Source organism: Castor canadensis, chromosome 10 (genome assembly GCF_047511655.1).
Source record: "Castor canadensis chromosome 10, mCasCan1.hap1v2, whole genome shotgun sequence".
Classification (NCBI taxonomy): domain Eukaryota; kingdom Metazoa; phylum Chordata; class Mammalia; order Rodentia; family Castoridae; genus Castor; species Castor canadensis.
The window spans coordinates 124,179,177-124,201,757 of NC_133395.1; the positions used below are offsets into that span (position 1 = coordinate 124,179,177).

At 48.8% G+C, this 22,581-nt stretch overlaps 1 protein-coding gene across 4 annotated transcripts in view; it reads right to left on the reverse strand.

Annotated features, from left to right (window-relative positions):
• Positions 1-22,581, reverse strand: part of Lrig1 (leucine rich repeats and immunoglobulin like domains 1) — a 108,380-nt gene that overhangs the window by 7,237 nt on the left and 78,562 nt on the right. For 3 of the 4 annotated variants that reach the window (XM_074044170.1, XM_074044169.1, XM_074044171.1), the window contains 6 exons: positions 20,095-20,238; positions 17,559-17,702; positions 14,632-14,712; positions 8,435-8,506; positions 7,602-7,673; positions 3,036-3,199 (listed from right to left, as the gene is read on the reverse strand). In XM_074044170.1, the coding sequence (XP_073900271.1) occupies positions 3,036-3,199; positions 7,602-7,673; positions 8,435-8,506; positions 14,632-14,712; positions 17,559-17,702; positions 20,095-20,238 (677 nt within the window). Of the gene's footprint in view, positions 1-3,035; positions 3,200-7,601; positions 7,674-8,434; positions 8,507-14,631; positions 14,713-16,563; positions 16,582-17,558; positions 17,703-20,094; positions 20,239-22,581 lie in introns of those variants that run through there. The other variant, XM_074044172.1, reaches the window with a different exon arrangement.

Genomic DNA, 22,581 nt, shown 5'->3' on the forward strand with positions numbered 1-22,581 from the left:
AAATGCTTACAATAATCCATGGAGAGCTAAGTCGAGAAAATGGTTCCATCTAGGAAGAAAAATAAGCTCTCTTGCTATGTTTTCTTATCCTAAGTTGCATTTCTCTGTCCCCAGGTCTGTGACAGCCTGAATCCCAGCAGCAACCACTGAGGGGGACATGTGGTTGGGCCCCCTAAAAAAGCCCATCCTATGACATTTCACTGTGGTCTTGACAGCAACATGGAAAGCTTCCTCCTGAGGTTGCGTTTACCTGACCTGAAGGAGTTGCTTACACTGCCAGGCCTCTGATGAAACAGGCAGCTGCTGTGATTTAGCCATACAGCTGCTGGGGTGACCATACCAGCTGGGACAAACGAGACTGGGCAAAAATTCAAAGGAAAATCAGGTGAAGGAAACACCAGTGAGTAGCCTTGAAAAGGTTCAACAAATCAGATTCCTGGAACGTAGAGTGCCACATGCAGGCACAGCACTGCAACAACCCAGCTGAGGCTGAGTCTTCACATTTCACCTGTGGCTGACTTGAGGCCATGCTGGCTCAACCCGACATACATGGACCTGGGAGAGGACGGGGCCTTACTGACTGACGTGACTTTGGGATTTATGTGTCCACTTGTTACCAAGCAGGAACCAAAGGGGCTGTGCAGAGCAGGCTTTATGGCATGTGTCCAGGAAACAGCACTAAACAAACTAATGGTAAACAGCAACCAGACCCCCTGAGAATCTGATTTCCAGATCTGTCACGTTATTTTTATTTTAATGCCTGATTTTCAACAAATTATCAAACCCTTAAAGGACAGGGCAAAGGTAGAAATACAAATTGCCCCTGAAAAGCTGAGGTCTTGGACTTAACTGACTTTACATCAGCTGTTAGAAGAGAAGGAAGAGATGAGAACATTCTTACCCAACAGTGACTATCAATACAAATGACAAAAACGAAACATATAAATTGTAGAGTTTGAAAGTACAGTAACTGAAGTAAATTCACTAGAGACTTGACAGGAGAACTGAGTTGGCAGAGAAGTCAGTGAACTTCAAACTATCCAATCAGAAACAAAGAAAAAACAAGAAAAGTAAGCAGCTGGGTGTGGGTCATGGCTTATGTCTGTAATCCCAGCTACTCAGGAGGTAAAGATGAGAGAACTGTGGTTCAAAGCCAGACCAGGGAAAAAGTTAGCAAGATCCCTTATGAACAAACAAGCCCAGACTGGTGGTAAATAACTAATTCCAGCTACCTGGGAAGCACAGAGGTAGGAGGATCACAGTCTGAGGTTGGCCCAAGGGAAAAACAGTAAGACCCTATCTGAAAAATAACAAAGGGCTGGAGGTGTGGCTCAAGTGGTAGGGTGGTTGTCCAGCAAGCACAAGGCCCTGAATTCAGACCCTACTACAGCCAAAAAGGCGGGGGGGGGGGGGCGGGTGTGCAGAATGACAGAGACTGTGCAACAGCATCATGAAGCACAGCAATGGACACGTGGGAGTCCAAAAAGACGAAAGAAAAGTGAAGAGTGTTCAAAGAAATAAACCCAGACATAGCAAATTCGGTGAAAAACATGCATCCACACATCCAGGAAGCTTAATGACCTTCAAGTAGAACAAATTCCAATACCTGTGCCTGCTTGCATCACAGTTGAGATGTCAGATCCCAAAGACAAAGAGTCTGAGAACAGCACAAGAACAAATCAGCATACAAAGGATCCCAAAACACTAACAGCTGGTTCCTCAACTTGTGGGGCTCAGAAGGCAGTGGGAGCTATAGCATTAAAAGTGCCGAAAAATTGTCAGCTACGACAGTTTTTTGGGTTTTTTTTTTTTTTTTGCAGAATGTCAGGTACATTCAGCAAAACTAAAAAAAAAACCAAAACCATGCAATCTGAAACAGAGACTGACTGTACTGCTCCAAGACTGCACTGTAACAAATACTACAGGAGTCCCTCAGACTGAAGTGAAAGCCACTCAGCAGTGACTGAGATGTACACAGTGGTGGTGGTGCAGCACACCCGGTCCTACCAGCTCCCCCGCAGAGAAAGACTGTCCTCCAGCAGGAAAGAGAGGAAGTGACAGAATGCTTTGTTTCAGGGTCTTCTAGAAATAGGGTAATGGCCACCAACCAGACGAGCACCGGACTGATGAACCATGGCCTGCACAGCTACTCTGGCCCTGGAGGACGGGAGCCATGCACAGCCTCAGATTCCAAGCAGAAGGCTCCCAAGACTGACCAGCCGGGGAAGCCTAGTGTTGGGGGCTGTGATCACACGCTTGGTGGTTGCTTCTCCCTGGTGTGGTGGCCGGGAAGTGCTGTGTGGATGGACGGAGGACACTTGTTTACCCATATCCCTACAACAAAAGTGGGAAAGAGAAGTGGCCGACCAGGACCCCAGGAGCTATTCGAAATTCATCTTGTTCTCTAACCCCATCCTCTTGGCCATGAGGCTGGTTTCCTGTGTGTTTTCATCTCTTCAGCATTTCCTGCACTTTTTGCAACCAAACTGGGAGTCCGACCACCCCTGGTTAAAAAGATGGCAAGAGCTCTGTTGCAGCAATCAGAGGAAGAAAGAATTCCAAGCTTCCAGGGCAGATTTCAGTGGTGTGGAGAAACAGCAAAAGAGCAAGTCAACATGGAGGAATTATTTTTACTACAGCAGTTACTCTCCTGAGACCTGTTCTTCCTGTGTTTAACCTCTCATTCTTGGGTCTGGAAAGAAATACACATTAAAAAATCTCAGCCTCACACCCGGCGTAAGTTCACAGCCAAGCACAGCACCAGAGCCGTTCTGAAACACCAGCGCCTCCTGTAGCTGATTTGCAGACGAGCCCACTTGTACTCCCTTCTGATTCAGTGCATGAACCTCAAGAACCACAAGCTGTGGCACCGTTTGGGAAATTGTGTGGTTTCAGGGGGAAATAAATTGCATCCAGCAGCTGGTCTGTAACCGCGGGCCGAGTTTACTCAGATCACAGGAATTACTCCCATAATGAGGGGTTCCCTCCTCGCCTCCTTGCCCTTCATGAAAATAAAATTTCAAAGACAGTCTTACCACACACGAAACTCTCTGGTGGCACGGAGAAAATGCTCTGGCCCTTCAGTGACTCTGGGTGGGCACAGGTGGCTGTCACGGAGGCCTGCAGTGCCCTGCCCACTAGCCATGATGGCAGCCACTTCAGCTGGCAGTCACACAGGAAGCTCTCACTGCTGATGTGGCTGGAAGAAAAATGGAAGTGGGCACTTAATTTGAGCCTGCGGTGGAGGGGCCCTTGCTCAGAAAGAGTCATTGCCTCAACTGGCTTCTGATGCCAACACGGGCAAGCTGTGGGGAAATGCTTTTACTCACAGTTTCTTTCCAGTAACCCAGAATGGCGTGTGTGACCTACCTGGAGAGCCTCACGAAGTGCAACTTCTGATGGAGGTGGGTCACAGTGAACCACAGCACCTGCAAGGCTGGTCAGGCCCTGGGTAATGCTGAGGCTGCTGGTCTGGAGACCACAGCAACAGCCCACAGGTTACCCTTGTTTCTGAGGCAGACACTGCTCATCTGAGAACTTGGGGATAACTTCTAACTTTTGAACCTTGGATGCATTCAGCAACGACAAGAGCTCTGGTTTTTCCACCTTTCTGATAAGCTACTGCCAAATCAAATCTGAGTCTTGGATCTAACTTCTGCAGCCAGTTCTGAGACATCTTCTTGTCCTGTGTGGCTGTTATTTTTGATTTGGCAAAGCTGTGTGTTTTTTACGTGTCACCATTGCTTGTGCATTACCTCTACAGCAGCATCATTAAGGAAGCCAGCAGATTCAGCTCAGCTCCCTGAATAGTGCTTGTTAGCTTACTGCTACTGCCCAAGGAGCAGGAGAAGGCTCAACTTTGGTTTGGGAGGCTCCAACCAAAACAGAGTATTTTCCTTTTCATTTCTCAGCAACTGAGGATAAGCTCTGCAAACAAATTGGAATGGCCATCTGAGTGGACATTCCTTCCTGAGGAGTCAAAGATAAGTCACTCATAGAGCTGAGTTTCCCTCATCATGGAGGATTCAAAGCTTGAGTGAAAGAGTAACCGCCAGCCCACGAAAGGGAAAAGACCAGAAAGGAAACATGTGGCTTCCCAGTAACAAACTGCCTCTGGTACTTGGTGACAGAAGTGGGGCACTTTTGCTTAGAATTCACAGGTCATGCTGGCCACGAGGAAGCATCAGTCCCTTCTCCAGCTATCAATGTCCTCATATAACAACAAAGCAGCCATGGAGACGGGCTTTCTACTTTCTGTCAGTCTAGACTCCTAAGGAACAGTGAAACTCAAACAAACACAACCCAGGGACGATGGCATTCGTGAAACTTTCTCCTCCCTCCTGTTCCTCTTTATCCCACATGAGCAGTGCATTTTAACTTCTTAAAACCATTCATGGAAGTACTTTCCCAAAAACTGAAATAATTTATCTAAGTCATTTAATAGGGATGCTGGCCCATGTCAGACTACAGTTGGTATGAGATTCTCCATTTCTATTTGATGAACAGGCAGCATCTGTTAAGAGGCATCCTGAGGTCTGTCCTGTTGAGGAGTCACTGGGACGGCAGAGGGATGTCACCACTACCCATAAGAGGATGGCTGGTTCTCACACCAGATATAGGGGGCAAGCGTGGCAGGCACAAGCTCTGTGTGGTAGCTGGTTGCTGTGGAGGCCTGGTGAAGAGCCAGAAGGAACTCCCCACTGTCAAAAGCCCCTTCTGTCCCCATCGAGAGGTCATTTGTGTGAGGTCAAGCAGGACAGCCTAGGCACTGTACAGGAGAGCCTGGAGGCCAGGCTACTGCTGTGAGACTGAGGTACTTATGCGAGAACAAGGACATCTTTAATTTGAGCCACAGGAACAAATTTGACCTCAGTCTTTGATGAGGATTATGGAAAGGGTTAGGCCTTGTCCCACATTCCAGATCTGCTGGGTCCAGCTCTTTGAGGATTTCTCATACACTAACACTACCCCTAGTGAGGCCCACCTTGGAGAGGGCCAGACTCCAGTAAGACTGTGAGTACACAGAGTGGAGGTGGTTTTCCTAGGGAATGAGTTAGGGGTCAAAGGACAGACAGGGAGGAATTGGAGCCAGCAGTAGTGAGGACACTGACCCCCTAACCACACCATCCCACAAGTTAGAGATCAAAGCCAGGCTGACTGAACGGTGGGCTGTGAGCTGCCCCGAGCTCTGCGGATTCCTGCCCCTCTTCCTTCACTCAGCCTCCTCAACTGCTAACAGGTGCTGCCATCTGTGGCTCCCGCTGCCAGCTAGCCCGGTATGCAGCTGGCTCATACCGTACATTTTCATGACTCCAACTCAACGTGTGTTTCTAATCACTGCTTGCGGAAATTTACCCAGAGGATGACTAAGTGTACAATACATGCTGCTGTGATCTGATGGGGAAGAAAATGACTTAGTGGAATTAACCTATTTCTCCAGTCAAGGACTGGGCACAGGGCCAGTTATAGTGGGTACATGCAGCAAACCACAGAGCCCAGGCAGGAGACCAAGACTAAGCCTCTAAAACTAGGTGCAAGCAATGTTTTGTTTGTTGGGGGATGGGTGTCCAAGCTTCTGGAAGGGTTCATTTCTCCACAGCTAGGAAACTTTCCTAAGAGACTAAAAGGAAAATCACTCTCTCCTTCCTCTCCTCTTCCCCCTTAATCACATCTTGTGTGCTCCCAATATTATATTTGGAAGTTTTAAAGACAGAAAAGTTGTAGGAACTGTATACTGAATGCTCCACGTACACCCCCACACACATACACATTGATCTTTTACAGCCAATGATGTTCTGTACTTGTTTTATCATCTATGTCCACCTGCAACCAGATTATTCTAAAATAATCTGGAGTCACTTTTCCCCCTTCCCTGGAGTGGGAGCTATAGCGTCCTTTCTTCATATTCCATCTGCAGACAAACAAAAACTGCTGAGGTGGGAAGCAAGGGAGATGCTCAGAACCTCCAGGACCTGCAGAACCTGCAGAACCTGCAGAGTCCACAACTCCAGTGAGCCTGCTACAAACTTCCACACCACATCCCGACATCTCAGCAACAGCTTCTACTGGGCAGCCTCGAGTCCCTCAGCCAACTGACTATCATGAGGCAGCTACACAAAGCACCTCTTATCCTCTCAGGAATGTCATCCACCTGCCTGGGTTCTCAACCACAGTGACTTCACCTGTTTCCCCACCAAGGGTTCACCAGGAGAGACCTCAGCAAGGGGATGAGGCTGGAGTACAGAAAAGCCATACTTTGGCCTCTGCCAAACCCATGGTCAGTATCATCCTGAGTGAGGTTAGCCAGGCTCAGAAGACCAAAAATCATATGTTTTTCCCCATATGTGGACTTTAGATCTAGGGCAAAGGCAGCAATGTGGTTGGACTTGGGTCACATGACAAGGGGAGAGCACATACGGGAGGAATGGGGATAGATAGGAAACCCAAAACTTGAAAGTGTTTGATGTCCCCACTGCAGAGGAGATAATACAGTAACCTTAAAGCCACAGAGGTCACTATGGGAAGGAGTGAAGAGGTCAGGTAGGCATGAACCAATTTGGGTTATAACACACTTGTACATGGAAGCAATGCTAGGAATCTCTCTGTATATCTATCCTTATCTCAACTAGCAAAAACGCTTTGTCTTTCTTATTATTGCTTATGTCTTCTCTTCAACAAAATTGGAGAAAAGGGCAGAATAGGTTCTGCCTGGAAGCAAGGGGGGTGGAGAAGATGGAGGGGGCGAGGGGCAGTGGGGGAGAAATGGCCCAAACAATGTATGCACATATAAGTAAATGAATAAAGAGGGGAAAAAAAAAGAACCCATGGTCAGTTACACTGATATTATAGCTAGAACTAACTGACCTGAGCCTCAGAGTCACATAGAGGAGAAAGAACGAGTACCTAGACTCACCTCTCTGCCAAAGTCTGTGATATAGGTAAGCTCCTCTAACCCTTGTCTTCTGAGAGCCCATGGGGAAGTCAATGGCAGTAATACCAGCTGTGTACCACTGCTGGGGCTTTGGGACTGGTGTGGCTGGGCACCACCATTTTTGAGTGTGCCATTGCTGCCTCTATCCTGCTCACAGCTCACCAAGCCCCATCAAGAAGCCCCTCTCATTACAGGTCCTTCATTTTAAGCAAAGCCAAAAGATGAAAACTTGTCTCTGACATAATTAAAGGAGTGACTATTCACTTTATTAGAAGAAACTTTATTTCACATTTGTAGAACAGTGGTTAGCAAACTATAGCCTATAGGCCCACTGCCTGTTTCTGTCGATATGGCTTTAATGACACACAGGCACACCCATTCTTTATTATTTATGGCTGCTTTCTGCTACAGCAGCCATAGCCAGGTGGTCATGACACAGACCCTTTGGCCCACAAACTCCAAAATGTTTACTAGGTCCACCTTCAAAAAATAAAACTTTGCAAACCCCTGATGTAGAGTACACCCTATAGGACATTTTTCTTAAGGACAAGTTAACTTACACCCTCCTATAGAGGATCACAGCCATTACATAAGGTGCAACACAAGTTTAGTAAAGTGTGTCTGACTCTGAGTCTCCACTAATCAGGGCCAGGGAATCCCAAGTACTTACAGCTCTTTAAGATTCTTCATCTTCACAAAGGCATCAAGCTGGACTGACCTGATGGCATTCTCTCCCAAGTTCCTGAAGCAGAGCACAGGGACTTTACAAAGCAGCACTGGCTCCCTTTCCAGTCAGCGGCATGTGTGCACAGGGCACCCACAGATGACCCACAGTGGCAGAGCCTTTGTATTTCTTGTGTGTTAACACAAGCACACAGTGACAGGGACAAAGCCAACCTTGAGGCTAGGTGGAGGCACGTGCCACCTAAGTTGATGGGCAAAGTCCTCCCTAGCAGAATAAAGCTGAACTTGATTCAAAGATGAACTAAACGAAGAACCACACACTATAGGCATCTGTCCCAGGAGCAACAAGAATGTCTCAAGGCTGGCTCTGTCCTTCATTTCCAAGGTCCCATGGGCAACCACCCCAGCAGAAAAGATTCTAGTGAGACCCAGCACATACTCAGCATGGCTGAGCTGTTCAGTGGAGGTAACTGGCTTGGCCAGGATGAAGCACCCTATGGATGGGGCAATGAGACCAGGTACGGAGGAACCTGGTACAAGGGTGACAGACACAGTGCAGCAGGAGGGAGGAAGGCATTTGTCTAGATACCAATTGCATTAATTGGGAACACACCAACAAGCCATATGTTCTGAGACTGTTCTTGGCATAGGCAAAATAAAGGCCAAAGTTGAAGCTGACTTATAATGAGAAGGAAGCAGCTGGCGTTTCCAAATAGCCTGTTTCTCCATTTACAAAGATGTGATTAAATTGCTAGCAGACTTCCCCGGCAGTCACATTCAGCAGGCCTGTGGGTCAGGAAGATCTGGTAAGATACTCACAGGTGCTCCAGGCCTTCTAGCCCTGAGAATGCTCTCTTGGCCACGGACTTGATCTTGTTTCCAAACAGAGTTCTGCAAATTTCCAAACATCCAGGCATGGTGGGGGATGAGGAAGGGTGGGGAGAAGGAAAACATACAATTAGGGCAGTGCTACCAGGTGAGGTTAAATGCTGACCTGTGCCGAGATTACAGGTCTGCAGTGTGCAGGCCATCACTTTTCTGACATTAAATACCTATATCTTTATTAGAATTTCAGTGATAACAGGCTGCAATTCACATACTACCCAGCCCCAACAGTCCCCTTGCAGTATCAAGTGGATGTCACTGTGTCCAGCCCAGGTTATTTCTCTGCAAGGACCACTCAAGGGGGTGGAAGGTTGAGGCCAGGCGGTGGCCTTACAGGAGAAATGGGACTGGTTACTATTTCACTGATGAAGCAGTCAGAGAAGGTAATGACAACTGAGAAACTAAAAACTGTCACAAGCTTCTGACAAGTACATCCTGGGGATAAAAGTTCCCACAATAGGCAATCAAGAAGACAGGACAATGGATATCTATCATGGTGACTCCACAGCTCTGGCTGCTCAGATGCACCATGACAGCTAGGAGGCAGCTACCATGAGCTATGCCGTTGCCCTTGGCCTACGGGAAACGCGGCTTCTCGAGCAAGACACCAGGTTTTATATGTAGTCAGCCAGAAGTTTATTAAATCCAAGGTAGTCTGGTCCTCAAAGGCCAACTGTAGAGGTTAATGTCTGTACCCTTAGACTCCTAACCTAGGAGAAGTGGCTCAGGCCTCCAGGCAATTCTAATGCTAGCTGGAAGAGTTAAGTGTTAACAGTTTTCTCAGAAACTAACCTCTGGCCCCGGCAACACTATACAACAGTGCTCCTTCCACTCCAATACAGGGACTGCTCTGATGACATACCATCAAAGACACTGCTCAAATCCTAACATAGGAACCCGTCTGCCAGTGAACAACAGGGTGACACTGTCAGGTCTATGGACCCTTCAACCTCAGGTCTTCTCTGAAGGACCTGATGAGGTGCTTAAATGCCTAGGAATTCAGAATCAGCAGATCCAACGGAACTACCAGGCAACAGTGTGCAGCTGGGCAGAGGACAAACCCTTGAGAGAGAGGACCAGTCTAGCCCAGCCCTTCCTGAGTGGCACGGGAGGGAAGGGGAGGATTCCTTGTCTGGATCTTACTAAGAATCAGAGAAAGGATAGACTAGAAGCCAACTCTGCCTCAGCTTCATGAGATTGGGACCCATGAGAGATGACGACAAGCACAAACATCCCTGAAAGGAGAAAAGAAAGAGGCTCTGAAAAAAAAAAACAAAGATGTCAGGGCAGCCTGGACATTACCCACCACACAAGGCGCACACTTCAACCTATTAACAGGCTCCCAGGGACAACCCAGACCCAAATCAGAGGCTGACCTCAGGAACATGGGTCTAGGCCTAAACAGGCCCAGCCAGCTCACAGAGCACAGACAGCAACTCCAGCTCCACCTGCTCCCAAGGACACTGCCAGGCCATGGCCCAACTTCTGGACAGCCATGCCAGGGGGCTTCCTGACCCCATCTCATCAGAAACAGACTCTTACCCTGGGGGCCTCCATTTCAGTAGCCCAAACAGTCACTCTGGTTCAGGAGCCATACAATGCCCACTCTGTTTCCTGCCTCTGGAGGGTGAAGGGCCAACAGGCCAAGGACCCCCGTGCCTTTTCTTTCTCTCCCAGGCAGTCTGCATGGATGTGAAAACAATCTCATCCTGAAAGTATTTCCACAACCTCTCACAATCTGGAACATTTATTTTAAATAAACCAAATGCACAGAATCCCAGTGGGCATGCTAACTTTTGGACCCCTTAATCACAGAGCTAGCAGCAAGTAACAGCTGGTGGGGCTGAACCCCAAGTGCGTCTGAGGGAGCTGCCAACTTCTACACTTACTCAGATCCCCCACGCCGGGGCACTGTGTGCTCCAGGTCCTAGTAAAAACCCACTGAGCTGTTTGTTGAGATCTCCCGTAAACTGGATCCAGGAAAAAGCTGTGCTTCATGTCAGCCATTAAGTATTAGTCACGTTGACCTCTTTTACAATGAGGGCAGGCTGTTATTTCTAATGGTGACAATAGCAATAAAATAAATTCTCCAATTCTCAATTACGCAGAGCCAATCATCCTGATGGTGGATTAAGGCAGGCCTTTACATTCTCCCAGCAGACACTGGGGGTGGGGGTGGCACTCAAAGCTAGTAGACTGTGCCCGTTCTAATAAGGTCAAAGTGGATGCAGACAGCTGGGACTCTGGGCGGGAGGGGTGCTCTTGTCCCAGCCAGGCTCTAAGAAAGGGGTGGCCTGACTTCCCCAGCACTGATTTGGAACAGACAGGGCCCCGGGGCATCTCCTCTTAAACCTTCATGAGTCTCCTTGCCAGCCCTACCAAGGGCTCCCAAAGGCCAGTTCAGTGCACACTAAAGCAATCACGGCAGGCCCCACGGCGAGGGCAGGGGGCAGTGGTGGTCCTTGTCCCAGGTCCTGTGGAGGAACCATGACATGTACATCGGCTGTGGGAACACCACCCAGGCAGGAAGCCAGAGGCCTTGCCTCACAGCCCACTTCTGCACACCTCTACACACGCCCTTCACACGGGCCCTGCATGTGGGGCCACACCTGCATCGCTCATCCCTACACAAGTCACTATTCTAATGAAGGGCCTCATCCGAGTCCACAAATTCTCCCTTCCCTCCTCGTGTGCTGACTACGCCCATGTGCAGGCCTCCAGCAGTTGAACATCAGAGCCATTTTGGAACAGTGGCCTTGGGGAGTGTATGACTGTGCAGAAACGAGTGGGCTTCAAACAAGGACAAAAGGAACAGGCTGGAGTCTAGGAACACTTCCATACCACCAGGAAGTTCCAGTTTGCAGAACTATCCAGAGTAGCCGGGGTCAGAAAAATGAAGGGCAGGCCCACGCTTACCCAGTGATGGAAGGAGGCCTCTTAGCTCTGCTGCTCACTTCGCCCTTTCTTAGAAAACATTTTCACTTAGGCCTGACCTCCTAATGGCAGGGAGGACCCCAGTTCCTCAACTAACTCAGTGCAGGCAAGAGCTCCCTTCACCTTCAAAAGCAGAGCCCTGAATATTGTCTTCTCAAGGTGGTCAAAGGCAAATCCAGGCCAGCTCGGAGGTACTCAGAGCACTGCCATCTCACAGCAGCTATGGGGAGCAGCCCTTCTGTGGGTAAAAGCACCCCACTTCTCAGAGGCCCCAGCAGACTTGGCCCACAGCACTGTGTGGTGGCCACTTCTCTCAGCCCTGCCAACCTACAGAACTTTCCTGGCAATGTGCTAAAGAGAATGGGTGGGATGCTGGTTCTCTCTCTTCTTTTTGTTTAGTTTTTTTTGAGATGGAATTTCACTATGTAGCCCAGGATGGCCTTGAACTCATGGTCCTCATGCCTTAGCCTCCTGAGTGCTGGGATTACAGGCCTGCATTGCTATGCCTGGCTCTGGTTCCCTCTCCCAGTGTTTACTCAGCACCTGTGCTACCCAAGCCCTGTGGACTCAACTAGAACTGCAAACCAGGATCACGTGGAAACCATTTACTTTTCTCTTTCCCTTTTAATGTGCAAACTAACTTGCACACACCATCATGGAAGAACAGAACCATGAACCCATGTGGGTCACACCCTTACAGCCACCAACACATAGTGCCAATCCTGTTGCTCCCGTACCGCTCACCATTTCCAAACACAGAAGATTACTTGGAACCCAATTCAAAGGCATCACATCATTTTTTTTCCTTTGCAACATAACCACAGTATCACGACACTTAGGCCACTGACTGCATACATTTAAACACATGAAGGAATTTTGCTGTCCAATTTTCACCAATTAAGTGCATCTCTCTCATTCTCTCTCTCTTCTTTGGTTGTACTTGGGTTTGAACTCAGGGCCTGGCACTTGCTAGGCAAGCACTCTACCACTTCAGCCACACCCAGCCCACTTTGGTTTTAGTTATTCTTCAGATAGGGTCTTCAGTATTTTGTCCTCAGATTGCAATCCCCCTACTTCTACCTAGTTGGGATTATGAGCATAATCGCCATGCCCAGTTTGTTCTCTGAGATAGTCTTACTAGCTTTTTTGCATGGCCTGGCCTCAAACCACAGTTCTGACTCTGCTTCTTGCTACCATGCTTGGTTCCCTTATTTCTTTCACTGTTTTTTTGGGGAGTACATATTGGGGTTTGAACTCAGAGCTTTGCACTGCTACGCAGGTGCTTATCATTTGAACCCCATCCCTAGTCCTTTCTGCTTTAGTCATTTTTAGAACGGGTTCTCACATTATTTGCCCCTGCCACTCCAGACCGTGACTGTCCTGTGTAGATGGGATGACAGGTGTGCACCACTACATCTAACTTCGTTGGTTAAGATGAGGTCTTGCTAACTTTTTCTTTGACCAGGCTGGCCTTGAGCCATGACCCTCCCGATCTCTGTCTCCCAAGTAGCTGGGATTACAGCATGAGCCACCATGCTTGGCTTCTCTTTTTTTGTGCCACCACCCAGCCTCAAATTACAGATTCAATGGGGCTGGATGACCAAGGTTGAGCCCCTGCACTGCACATCCCCAGGAGTCTCAGGCTAGGTCAACATGGAGAGCATGTCTCAGTGGATGGAGCCTGTGTCAACAGAGTGAGTGTGAGTAGGAAGAACTGGGCTGAGACTTCTTTTAGCCTCTGAAAGAGCTGCTCAGTGCGGTGCACAAACAAGAGACAGAAAGGGCACCAAGGAACACAGGGCAGGCGGGCATTCAGGAAGCAGCAGGCCAATTCACACAGCTCCACAATCCCCAGCGCTCCCAGGGCTGCCACACTTCGAGAGCTCTCTTCACTGTGTCAAGGAAGAACTTCCTGGAAGCCATAACACCCACACAGTGGCTCCAGGTCCCACAAACAATATGGCAATGCTACCCACTCTTCCCCACCTCACAGGTAATCTGGTTCAGGGGAGACAAGGTGAACGGTAGCTCAGGGGCCCTGCACCCAGTAGCACCATCCCAGCCCGGAATTCCTCGTTACCAACAGGCTGTGCCCTGGTCATGTGACTTTTTCTAGTCTGCCCAAGTTTGGCATATGGATTAAGGGCCAGGAGGTTGTTTTGGGGAAGAGAAGAAGAACTGACAGTACCTCCGACACACTACCAGAGCAGAGGATGCTCAAGGAGAAATCCTCAGAGCCAAATGGGCTGTTCTTACTCAGCACCCTCCCACAGTGTAAAAGGTGTGAAAACTCACACACTTCAAAACCCATCAGTAGTTACTCCCCAGATTCTGCACTACAGGCTTCACAGGGCCTCAAGTTTTACCAGGGCTTCAAAATATTTACTTCACTCTCTCTCTGCTCAGTTCGGTCACTGGGACCAGGCTCGGGAGTCAGTGGTGACTATCTTGTCTCTCTCCCCTTCATGCAGACATCACCCCAAGCCCACGTGCTCCTTGGTGCCATCAGCAGAAGGTGCTGGTGAGATGCAAGGGAGCAAAACGCCAGCTCTGGTGCCACCTCCAGCTATGGAGGCCTCGGCCAGAGCCCTTCATTTCTCTTAACTCTCAAAAAGATTGCATGATGGACCCTGCCCCCATGAGACACATACCTCTTGCACGTGTGCACACACACATCTAACAGAATAACTGGCAAAATCTAGGAATTGGGGGTTAAAAGGGACCCAAAATATTGAACTCAAAATAGCTACTACTATTGATTTTGGTAGTGATGGTTTCTATGTGAGATTATGATTGGCAACAAAAATACTACAGACACTTCAAAACCACCAAGTTACTCAGCAGGAGACATTTCACACTTTTCTAAAAACTGAGTAAGAAAGCAAGACTCCTTTGCGCAAAAGACAACAAAAAAACTTAGCTGTTTTTAGGTGGGTTGTAAATTGACCCCAGAGAGCCTGCTCAGGCCACCAAACACCAGGTCTAAAAGCTGGGCATCCGCCAGGGGCAGGGAGGAAGCTCTTATCCTAAATAGGCTGGAGTCACCCGCTCATCCTCAGCATTGTCTCCCCACATACAGCAGAAAGTCTCAGTAGGGCCCGCACCCCAATGTGGGCCCAGGACAAAGAGGCATAGAGGAGCCACCAGTGACGAACCCTGCACACCAGTGCTCAGACCACACACTCAAAAGTACTCACAGCTTGCTGAGGCTGTCCAGCCCCATGAAGGCGCCACTGGTGTCCTCGATTGTGCCTGAAATCTCGTTATGGTCCAGGTCCCTGGGGAGAAGACAGAATGCAAGTTCACCCTCTAGTCAGCGCCCTCCCTTGTTACTCAACATGAAAGGTAGACCAGCCTCACACCATCAGGCTCACCCACGTGCACCCCAGAGGCCCAGTCATGAGAAGCACAGCCCTTAGTGTGCGCCTGGCTTCTCAGCCTTCCAACAAAGCCGATTCCCCCACTCCCAGCTGGGAACCAAGGTCCCTAGTCAGCTCTGCCAATCCTGGGGAGGGAAGCGGCTTGTATTCCACCTCACCCCCCACACCCAGCAAGTGAACATCTGGTTCTGGCAAGGAGCAACAGTCCCAAAGGTTCCTTAAGGTTCCTGTCTACCCTCACATCAACCAGAGTCCCTTTTCTGTACTTCACCAAACAACTGTGGAAGGCACATGGAAGACAGGGTTGGCAAAGGCCCTGGCCTGGGGCCCCTCCACACTGGCCAGTGGGTCTGGAGCCTAGAGCCTGGCTCCTCATAAGGTCTGCATAGCACTAGACTCTGAGCCAGGGAGGACATCTGGGTGCTGAGTCAGACCTGTGACCCACTCGCCAGGATGGAAGCAACGAGGCCAACTCCACAACCCAGGCTCCTCCGACATGCAAATCCCAAGGCCGATGAGTCAGCCGCCTCCTCAGCTTCCAAGGGCAGGTCATGACGCCCAGGCGAGACACCACACCTGGCAGCCAGGCCCCCACTCTGAACACTACTGCCCTTTCCAACTTCCCACAAAGCCCTTGGTTCCTGAACTTTCCTCTCAGAGCCCTTGCAAACCTGGCCAGGGACAGACAGAGAACCTGCAGTGACACTGCCAGCAGAGGGGAGCGCTGATTGAAAAGCAAAAGAGCTTGCTGTGACCTTTACAACAGGAAGCTCAAGAGTGAGACTCTGCTGCTGGAAAGGGCTTCTCCTTTCAATGAGTGGTTCCCTGTTATTTTTAGACTGAACAAATCAGGGGCTGGGGCCAGGGCTGGGGCTGTGGCTTTGTGTGCCCGTCTCCCTGCTCCAAACCTTTGCTGCCAGAGTTTTTCTCTTCTTTCTGGCCTGCTCAGCCTGACTGTTCCCAGCTTTGTTATTCAGGCCTTGCAAGAGCTCACAGGCTGACCTCGGCTGGAATAGCTTGGCTTTGGCTCTAGCAGTGAGTCACCACAAAAGCCTACTCTGCCAGGTGCAAGTGCAGAGGCCTCCTCCAGGCACACTGGGCAGGCAGCCTGTCCTCATGGAGGGCCATGCCTGTGGAGGAGGCCTCAGAACTTGCCACCACTGTCTGGTGACAAACCACAGGCCACTCTTTCAGGATTTTATGCTTTCTCTTTCTGGCCGTGCTGAGGTTTGAACTCGGGGCCTCACAGTTGCTAGGCAAGCACTCTACCACCTGAGCCACCCTGCCAGCCCTCTTTGGGGACTTCATGCTGATAGTTGTGTGGAAATAGTCTATGCAAAGTCCAGAAAAGCATCCTGCAGAAACTTCTGGCAACCCCACCTAATTAGACAGAGGAACATGGTACCATCACCTCCCAGGCTCCACAGTTCCCTAATAAGCCACAGGAAAGCACACAGGGATGGCCCCCTCAGTTCCACCTGTCCTGGATGCTGGGTATGCTGAAGCTCAAATGCTAGCACTGAGAAATGAATGGTGGCATTGGAGGAAAAAAAATATACACAGGACTTAAAAATGTTAGTTACGACATGAAGGCTCAAGACTGGAAGGACTGACATAGTGTTTGGTGTCCGGGAAGCTACTGCAGGCACCTGGCTTGGGGACACTTTTCCCACCAACAGAACCCCAGCATCCTGCCAAGTGAATCACAAGAACTATTGCTTGATAACAACACTTAAAGAGCTGCCATACCTCACTGGGCTTGGTGGCAGGTGCCTGTAATCCCAGCCCTTGGGAGGTTGACACAGGAGGAGCATAAGTTCAAGACCAGCCTGGGCTTCACAGTGAGATTCTGTCTCAAATAATAATAATAATAATAATAATAATAATAATAATAATAATAATAATAATGGGAGGGGGAAGGTGAACAGAAAGGGGGAAGGGGATCATGGTTAATGTACTTTGTATACATGTATGAAAATACAACAATGGCAGCTGTTGAAATTGTTGTGAGAAGTGGGGTGAGGATGAGGAAGAATGAAGGAGAGAGGAATCTAATCAGGGTACACCATAAGCATATTTGGAAAGGTCACAATGAAACCCCTGAACAACTAATATATGCTAACAGAAAATGGCAAGGGAGAATATTTGAAGGGAGTGAAGAGACCAAAGTGGGGCACACCCATGGAGGGCATGCATTGGGATGCACCTTTGAACGTCAACTTGAATATTAATAATGAAAACTGGGACTGAGAAATGGGCACAGTGTGTGCAGGGTGAGGGGGAGGGTGAAGGAAGGAGATCAAGGGGACGGTATATGAATAATGGACTTGCAGAGCTGAACAACCTCTTGCAATGGCTTTGGGGTGAGGAGGGGATGGGGGGGAGGGGACAATGGGGGCAATGTGGACATTGTGCAGTGTAAGTCTGATCAGAGTTGTCACTGCAAATCCCCCGTGTAGCGAATGTTCCCTAATAAAATATTTATTTTAAAAATGTTTTTTAAAAACCAAAAATAAGAGAGAGTTGTCACTGCTCTACAGGTTCCATCCTGGGGAGAGAGGTACATCTTTTTGCTCAACGTTCTCTTTCAGTTGGTGATGTGGAAGTTTGGACTGTGTGTCCACAGAAGGTCAGCTAGGGGTCCAATTCCTGACCCAAAGGCAGTGAGAGTGGGAACTTAATGAAGCAGCTGTTTTGCTTTGTTCTGCTCTCCCACCCCAACACCCAAACAGTGGGAGCCGTACAGGATGCGCAGGTTCTTGAGTCCCTTGAAGGCGCCCTCGGCAATGTGACTGATGGCATTGTGGCTGAGGCGCAGGGTGGTCAGGCTGCTCAGCTCCGCCAGGCTCTCCGCATCCAACCGCGTGAGGTTGTTGAAGGACAGAATCCTGAGGAAGGGATAAGGAGGCAATTGTCACCACTGGGCCACATAGGGCACACCTACTTTCTTTTTTCCTTCCTGAACAACTGAGCCACAGTGACTGGGACTCAGTGGGAAGGGGACCCAGGAATCCTAAGTAAAAGTGGCTATGTAGCTAGATACCAATTGGGGCCCAGCATCATTCTCATCACGGAGACCAATGAACTGTGAAGACTACACAAGGTCACACAACACAAGAAGCCTCAAGGCTCCAGCTACCTCATACTGGTGTCCTGACTGAGGCTCCTGGCAGAAGCCCGATACTCTGGTCAGGACCAGGAGGGGTTCTGCACAGAACATGGGAGTCCTTGTGACATTCCCTGCATCAGCCAGCAGAGGGCACCAGGAGTCACCACCTGGGGCAGTCACATCAGGGCCTCTCACCTTTGCTGGGTGAGGTGGGCAGGGACTACTTCCCCAAGCATCCACTTTGCCTTAGTGTCAAAACCAAGCCTCTCCTAGCACTCCCAAACCTCTCACATGGCCCTGGGCCGGTTACTGAGCATTCTGGTCATCTATGATTGAAAAATGGGAAGCCTGGACTAGGACAGGAAAATAACTTCAGTGAAGATTAGTGCGTTTTTAAAACTGGCAGTGAGCAATGTCCCTTTCCTCCTGGAGAAATAAGTCATGGTAGCTATCAGTGACAAAGACCTGGCAGGAGATCACAATTATATCCTCACCTGCAATTAAAGATTTTAGTTTAAAGGAAGGGCAGGAAACACACAGGAAAGCAATCCTGCATTTTGGTCTGAGGTTGCCTGAATATGGGCCAAGCTGCTAGGACTGAGCCAGACAACTTCAGTACCTTGTGCCCCTCTAAAGGGCATAGGCAGCATCTTCACATGGTCCATCAGCCAGAAAATGGAGCAAGGAACTCAAAGTAGGCCTTTCCCAGGGCCTCATGCACACTGGCGAGTCACAAAGGATTTATCCTCACTGTGGGAACTGGTCTGGCTTGGGGACCTCTCTGCTTCCCTATAGCTTCCAAGCTTGTCCAACAGAAAACCATAGGGCCTTAGAGTTCCCTGGTGGAATCCTAGCCTGAGCCAAGAGCTGATAAGAAGCCATCCAATAGCACGTCAGTGGACAAGGGCAGTACCTGGAAGCATCAGGAAGCTAATCTGAAAGGGCTAACACTAAGACACACTCACAAAATCCCAAGGAAGCAAGTGCCAAAAAAAAAAAAGGCAGGCCTATGGCTTTTTGCACTACATCATGATGGATTCAATGAAATATAAACTCTAGGTTGATGGGGGCGAGGGGCCGGTGGGGGGTGCGCACACACACACACACACACAGTGAGAAAGGAAGAATACAGATAACCAGGTAATAACACAGACTACAAGAGTCCAGAGTAAGTTCAAAGGTCCCCCTGAGTATGCCTGGTGAGGTCAGAAAAGACAAGACAGAATAAGGCTCGGCACTCTTAATCACTCACTTTAGTGGGTGAATCTTCTCCTACAACCAAGTCTAGAAGAAGAAAAAATGGAAGAAAACTCTCCTAAGCTCTTTTGAAAATAAACCTATAAACTAAACTAGAGCCTATTAAACTGAAAGAACTAACATAGTGAGGACCTGGGGTTTTCTTCTAATAACCCAGTGTTCTAAACATGGGATAGGCTCACTGAGTCCTTGGCTACTGTGTTCACATCAGTAAGTACATCTGCCCTGAGATCCCAGGCCGTGCCTTCCCAGCACAGTGGAAGAGTGTCACTGCTGTGCTCTGAAGCTTGGGCATTAATGAGCTAGGATGTTCTCAAGCCCAACCCGGGAACCCTGTCTGGAAATCTCCCAAAGGGACGCAGGGACCACACGTCTCCTTCACATCCAATGCAAACAGAAGGGCAGCAGCCAAGTGTCCAGAGAACTTGTCTGAGGGAAGGATGGTGGACACGCTAAGGACACACAAATTCTTCCGCCACCAGAATGTCGTCATCTTAGCTTCACTGTCCTACTCAAATGTGACTTTTGGTGTTTGAGCCCAATACGCCCTTTCTCTAGGGAAGTGCTCATTCCGTGGTATGGGCCTAAGGTACTGTCACTCTCAAAACAGCTACAGTGACAACACTCTAGGCTGTCCTCTCCTTCAGGAACTGTCTCCAGACCCAAGAAGGTCCTGGGAACAGAAGAGCCCTGTGGGGATCTATGTGCCACTCCTGGAGTCCCTGCTAATCCACAAGCATAGAGGGTGGGGAAGGAAAGGACTCAGCGCTGTTCCAGGTAGGCTGCTGGCCTGCCTGAACCCCCCAAGTCTACCGTGCTATTAAGGGGGCCAGGCCTACTGTTTCCTGGGCTCTGGAGGACTGCCCAGGCACTGTGTCAAAACACTGTCACTGACCAAAGCCGAGGACACTTACAACTCATGCAACTTCTGACAGAAGCTCCACCCATCACGATGAATGCGAGAGATGGAGTTGTTGCTGAGATACAGCTGGTGCAGGGCCGTGAGGCCATACAGGGAGCCGCTGTTCACTTCCACCAGGCTGTTGGACTCCAGGTGCCTACAATGACAGCCACACACAGGTTAAAGAGGGGACTGTCATTCATTCGTCAGACAGCAAATAGGAAGCCCCCCTGTACCAGACACCAGGGTCACCAGCGAGGCGGGAATGGCCTAGGGAGGGAAAGTGTGTATGCAGGCACATGGGCAGTTGGAAGAACACAACCAGAATGACAAGAGAGAGCCAAGGCAGACCAAGAATGTCAGAGGGCAAGGGGACGAGTAAAAGTGAATAAGGCAAATAAAAGGGCAGAGGTGTTCTCAGGGAGGGCAAAGCCCATAAGAGGAACAGAGAGGAGAAAAAGAAGGCTGCCCTCATCTTCCCCACCTTACAGTTATGCAAGTAGTAAAGAGGACAGAATGGAGTAAACCCAGGTCTCACTAACAAAGTCTGGACTCCAGACCACTATGTTAGGGGACCCAGCTACAGCTCTGTGGTTTTTCTGAAACTTGCATTTAAATCTTAATTTTGCCACTTTGATGACTTAATGAGCCTGAGCATCTGTGAAATGGCAATATCTAAGAGTGTCAACTTTATAGGCCCATACAGGAAGGAAGGAAGAAAATGTACATTAGGGCTAGGAGTGGTGGCTTACACCTATAGTCCAGCTACAGAGAAGGCAGAAATTGGGAGAATCACAGTTTGAGGCCAGCCCAAGCTGAAAGTTAGTGAGACTCCATTTCAGTCAATAAGCCAGGGATGGTGGTTCACACCTGTAATCCAAGCTACTCAGAAGGCCTTACATGGGAAAATTGCTGTCTGATGTGGCCCTGAGTAAAAACACAAAACCCTACCTGAAAAATAACTAAAGCTAAAAAGGGTTAGGGAGCATGGCTCAAGTGGTAGAGTGCCTGCATAGCAAAATGTGAGGCTCTGAGTTCAAACCCCAGTGCTGCCAAAAGAAGAAAATGCTCATCAGGATGCAAGCACAGAGCTCAGGAGTTGGTGCTCAACATATTATGGTCCAACTCAAGATTTCTCCACTTTACAATGGCTCCTAAGCGATATGCGTTCAGTAGGAACTGTACTTGTAACTTCGAATGTGGATCTTTTCTAGGCCAGTGCATGAGGTCCAATGCTTTTGCAATGGCTGGGCAGAAAGCCACGGATGGCTCCCAGATGGCCAGTGGTTCACCAGTTGAAACAATCCATAGTATAGGGTTCTGTGGCGTTAGGCTACAATGTTCCCAAGACAAGGTGTGTTAGATGCATTTGCAATGCTGGTATTTCCAACTTCCAATGGGTTTCCCGAGATATAGTCCACTGTGCATCAGGGAACACCTGTATGCCACTGCCTTGCTTCACAGGACTCACGCTAGCCACAGATGGCTCCAGCACAGACTGCGGGCCTTTTTAACAGAAGTTACTAATTCAAACCTTACTCCCTGTTCAATACGACAAGGGCTTTGAGCAACCAAGTTTCGCTTTTTTCTGCCTTACTTTTCCAAGTGCTCAAAAACCAAGCACTTAATTTATAAAGCTCTAATGCTTTATATTAAATGCTTTTAACCTCAGCTTATCCATCACATGATCACTTGGATTTCAGATTCCAAAATGACAACTTTAAGGAAAGAAAACTGGTTTTTAATACATAAAACTGAGATTCCACTATTCAAAATAAGGAGAGTGAGAAGTCAAGCAGCAGGTTTGTGTCCTCGTAATACAAAGTGTGTGTGGGTGAGGAATGGTCAGAAGGACGTGCTTCTGTCTACAGCACAGCAGGGGCCTGGACCTAGGTCTTTGGCTTTGGTTTCTGTTACAAAGATAACCAATAAAGGATAAAAAAGTTGCGATATAATACTGGAAGGGAGCAGGATGGTAGTTAGTTGAACCACTGACTCTACAGTAACCAACTGTAGAGTCACTGACTCTACACTGACTCAAGTTCACAGTGTGTTTACATGGAAGTAACCACCAGCAAAAAGAAAAACCCAATAAAAACACTTAGAAGCAACAGCCCCTAGAGAGAACCACTGGCATGAAGAGGGGATGAGGGGTAAAGTGGTGGGCAAGGACTGCTTTTCTATACTGATTTTAATTATGCAAATGCACTGCTTCTGATTAAGAACAAATTTAAATGTTTGAAAAGTGAAAAGCAGCGACTGCTTTTCTATATGTGTCTGCTGTTGTTTCCAGTTACTCTGGCAGTTGGGCAGCTCTGCGGCTGTACGCATCTGGCTGAAGAAAATGTCCCTTGGTAAAAGCTGCACATATGCACCAAGGGTTTTGATTAGCTCACAAGGCAGGAATAAATCTCTCTGAAGATGAACTATATATTTTTGGCCCATGTGCACAGCAAGAAAGACTGTCAAATCCAAAATGAGGAGAGAAGGAACTTCCTGT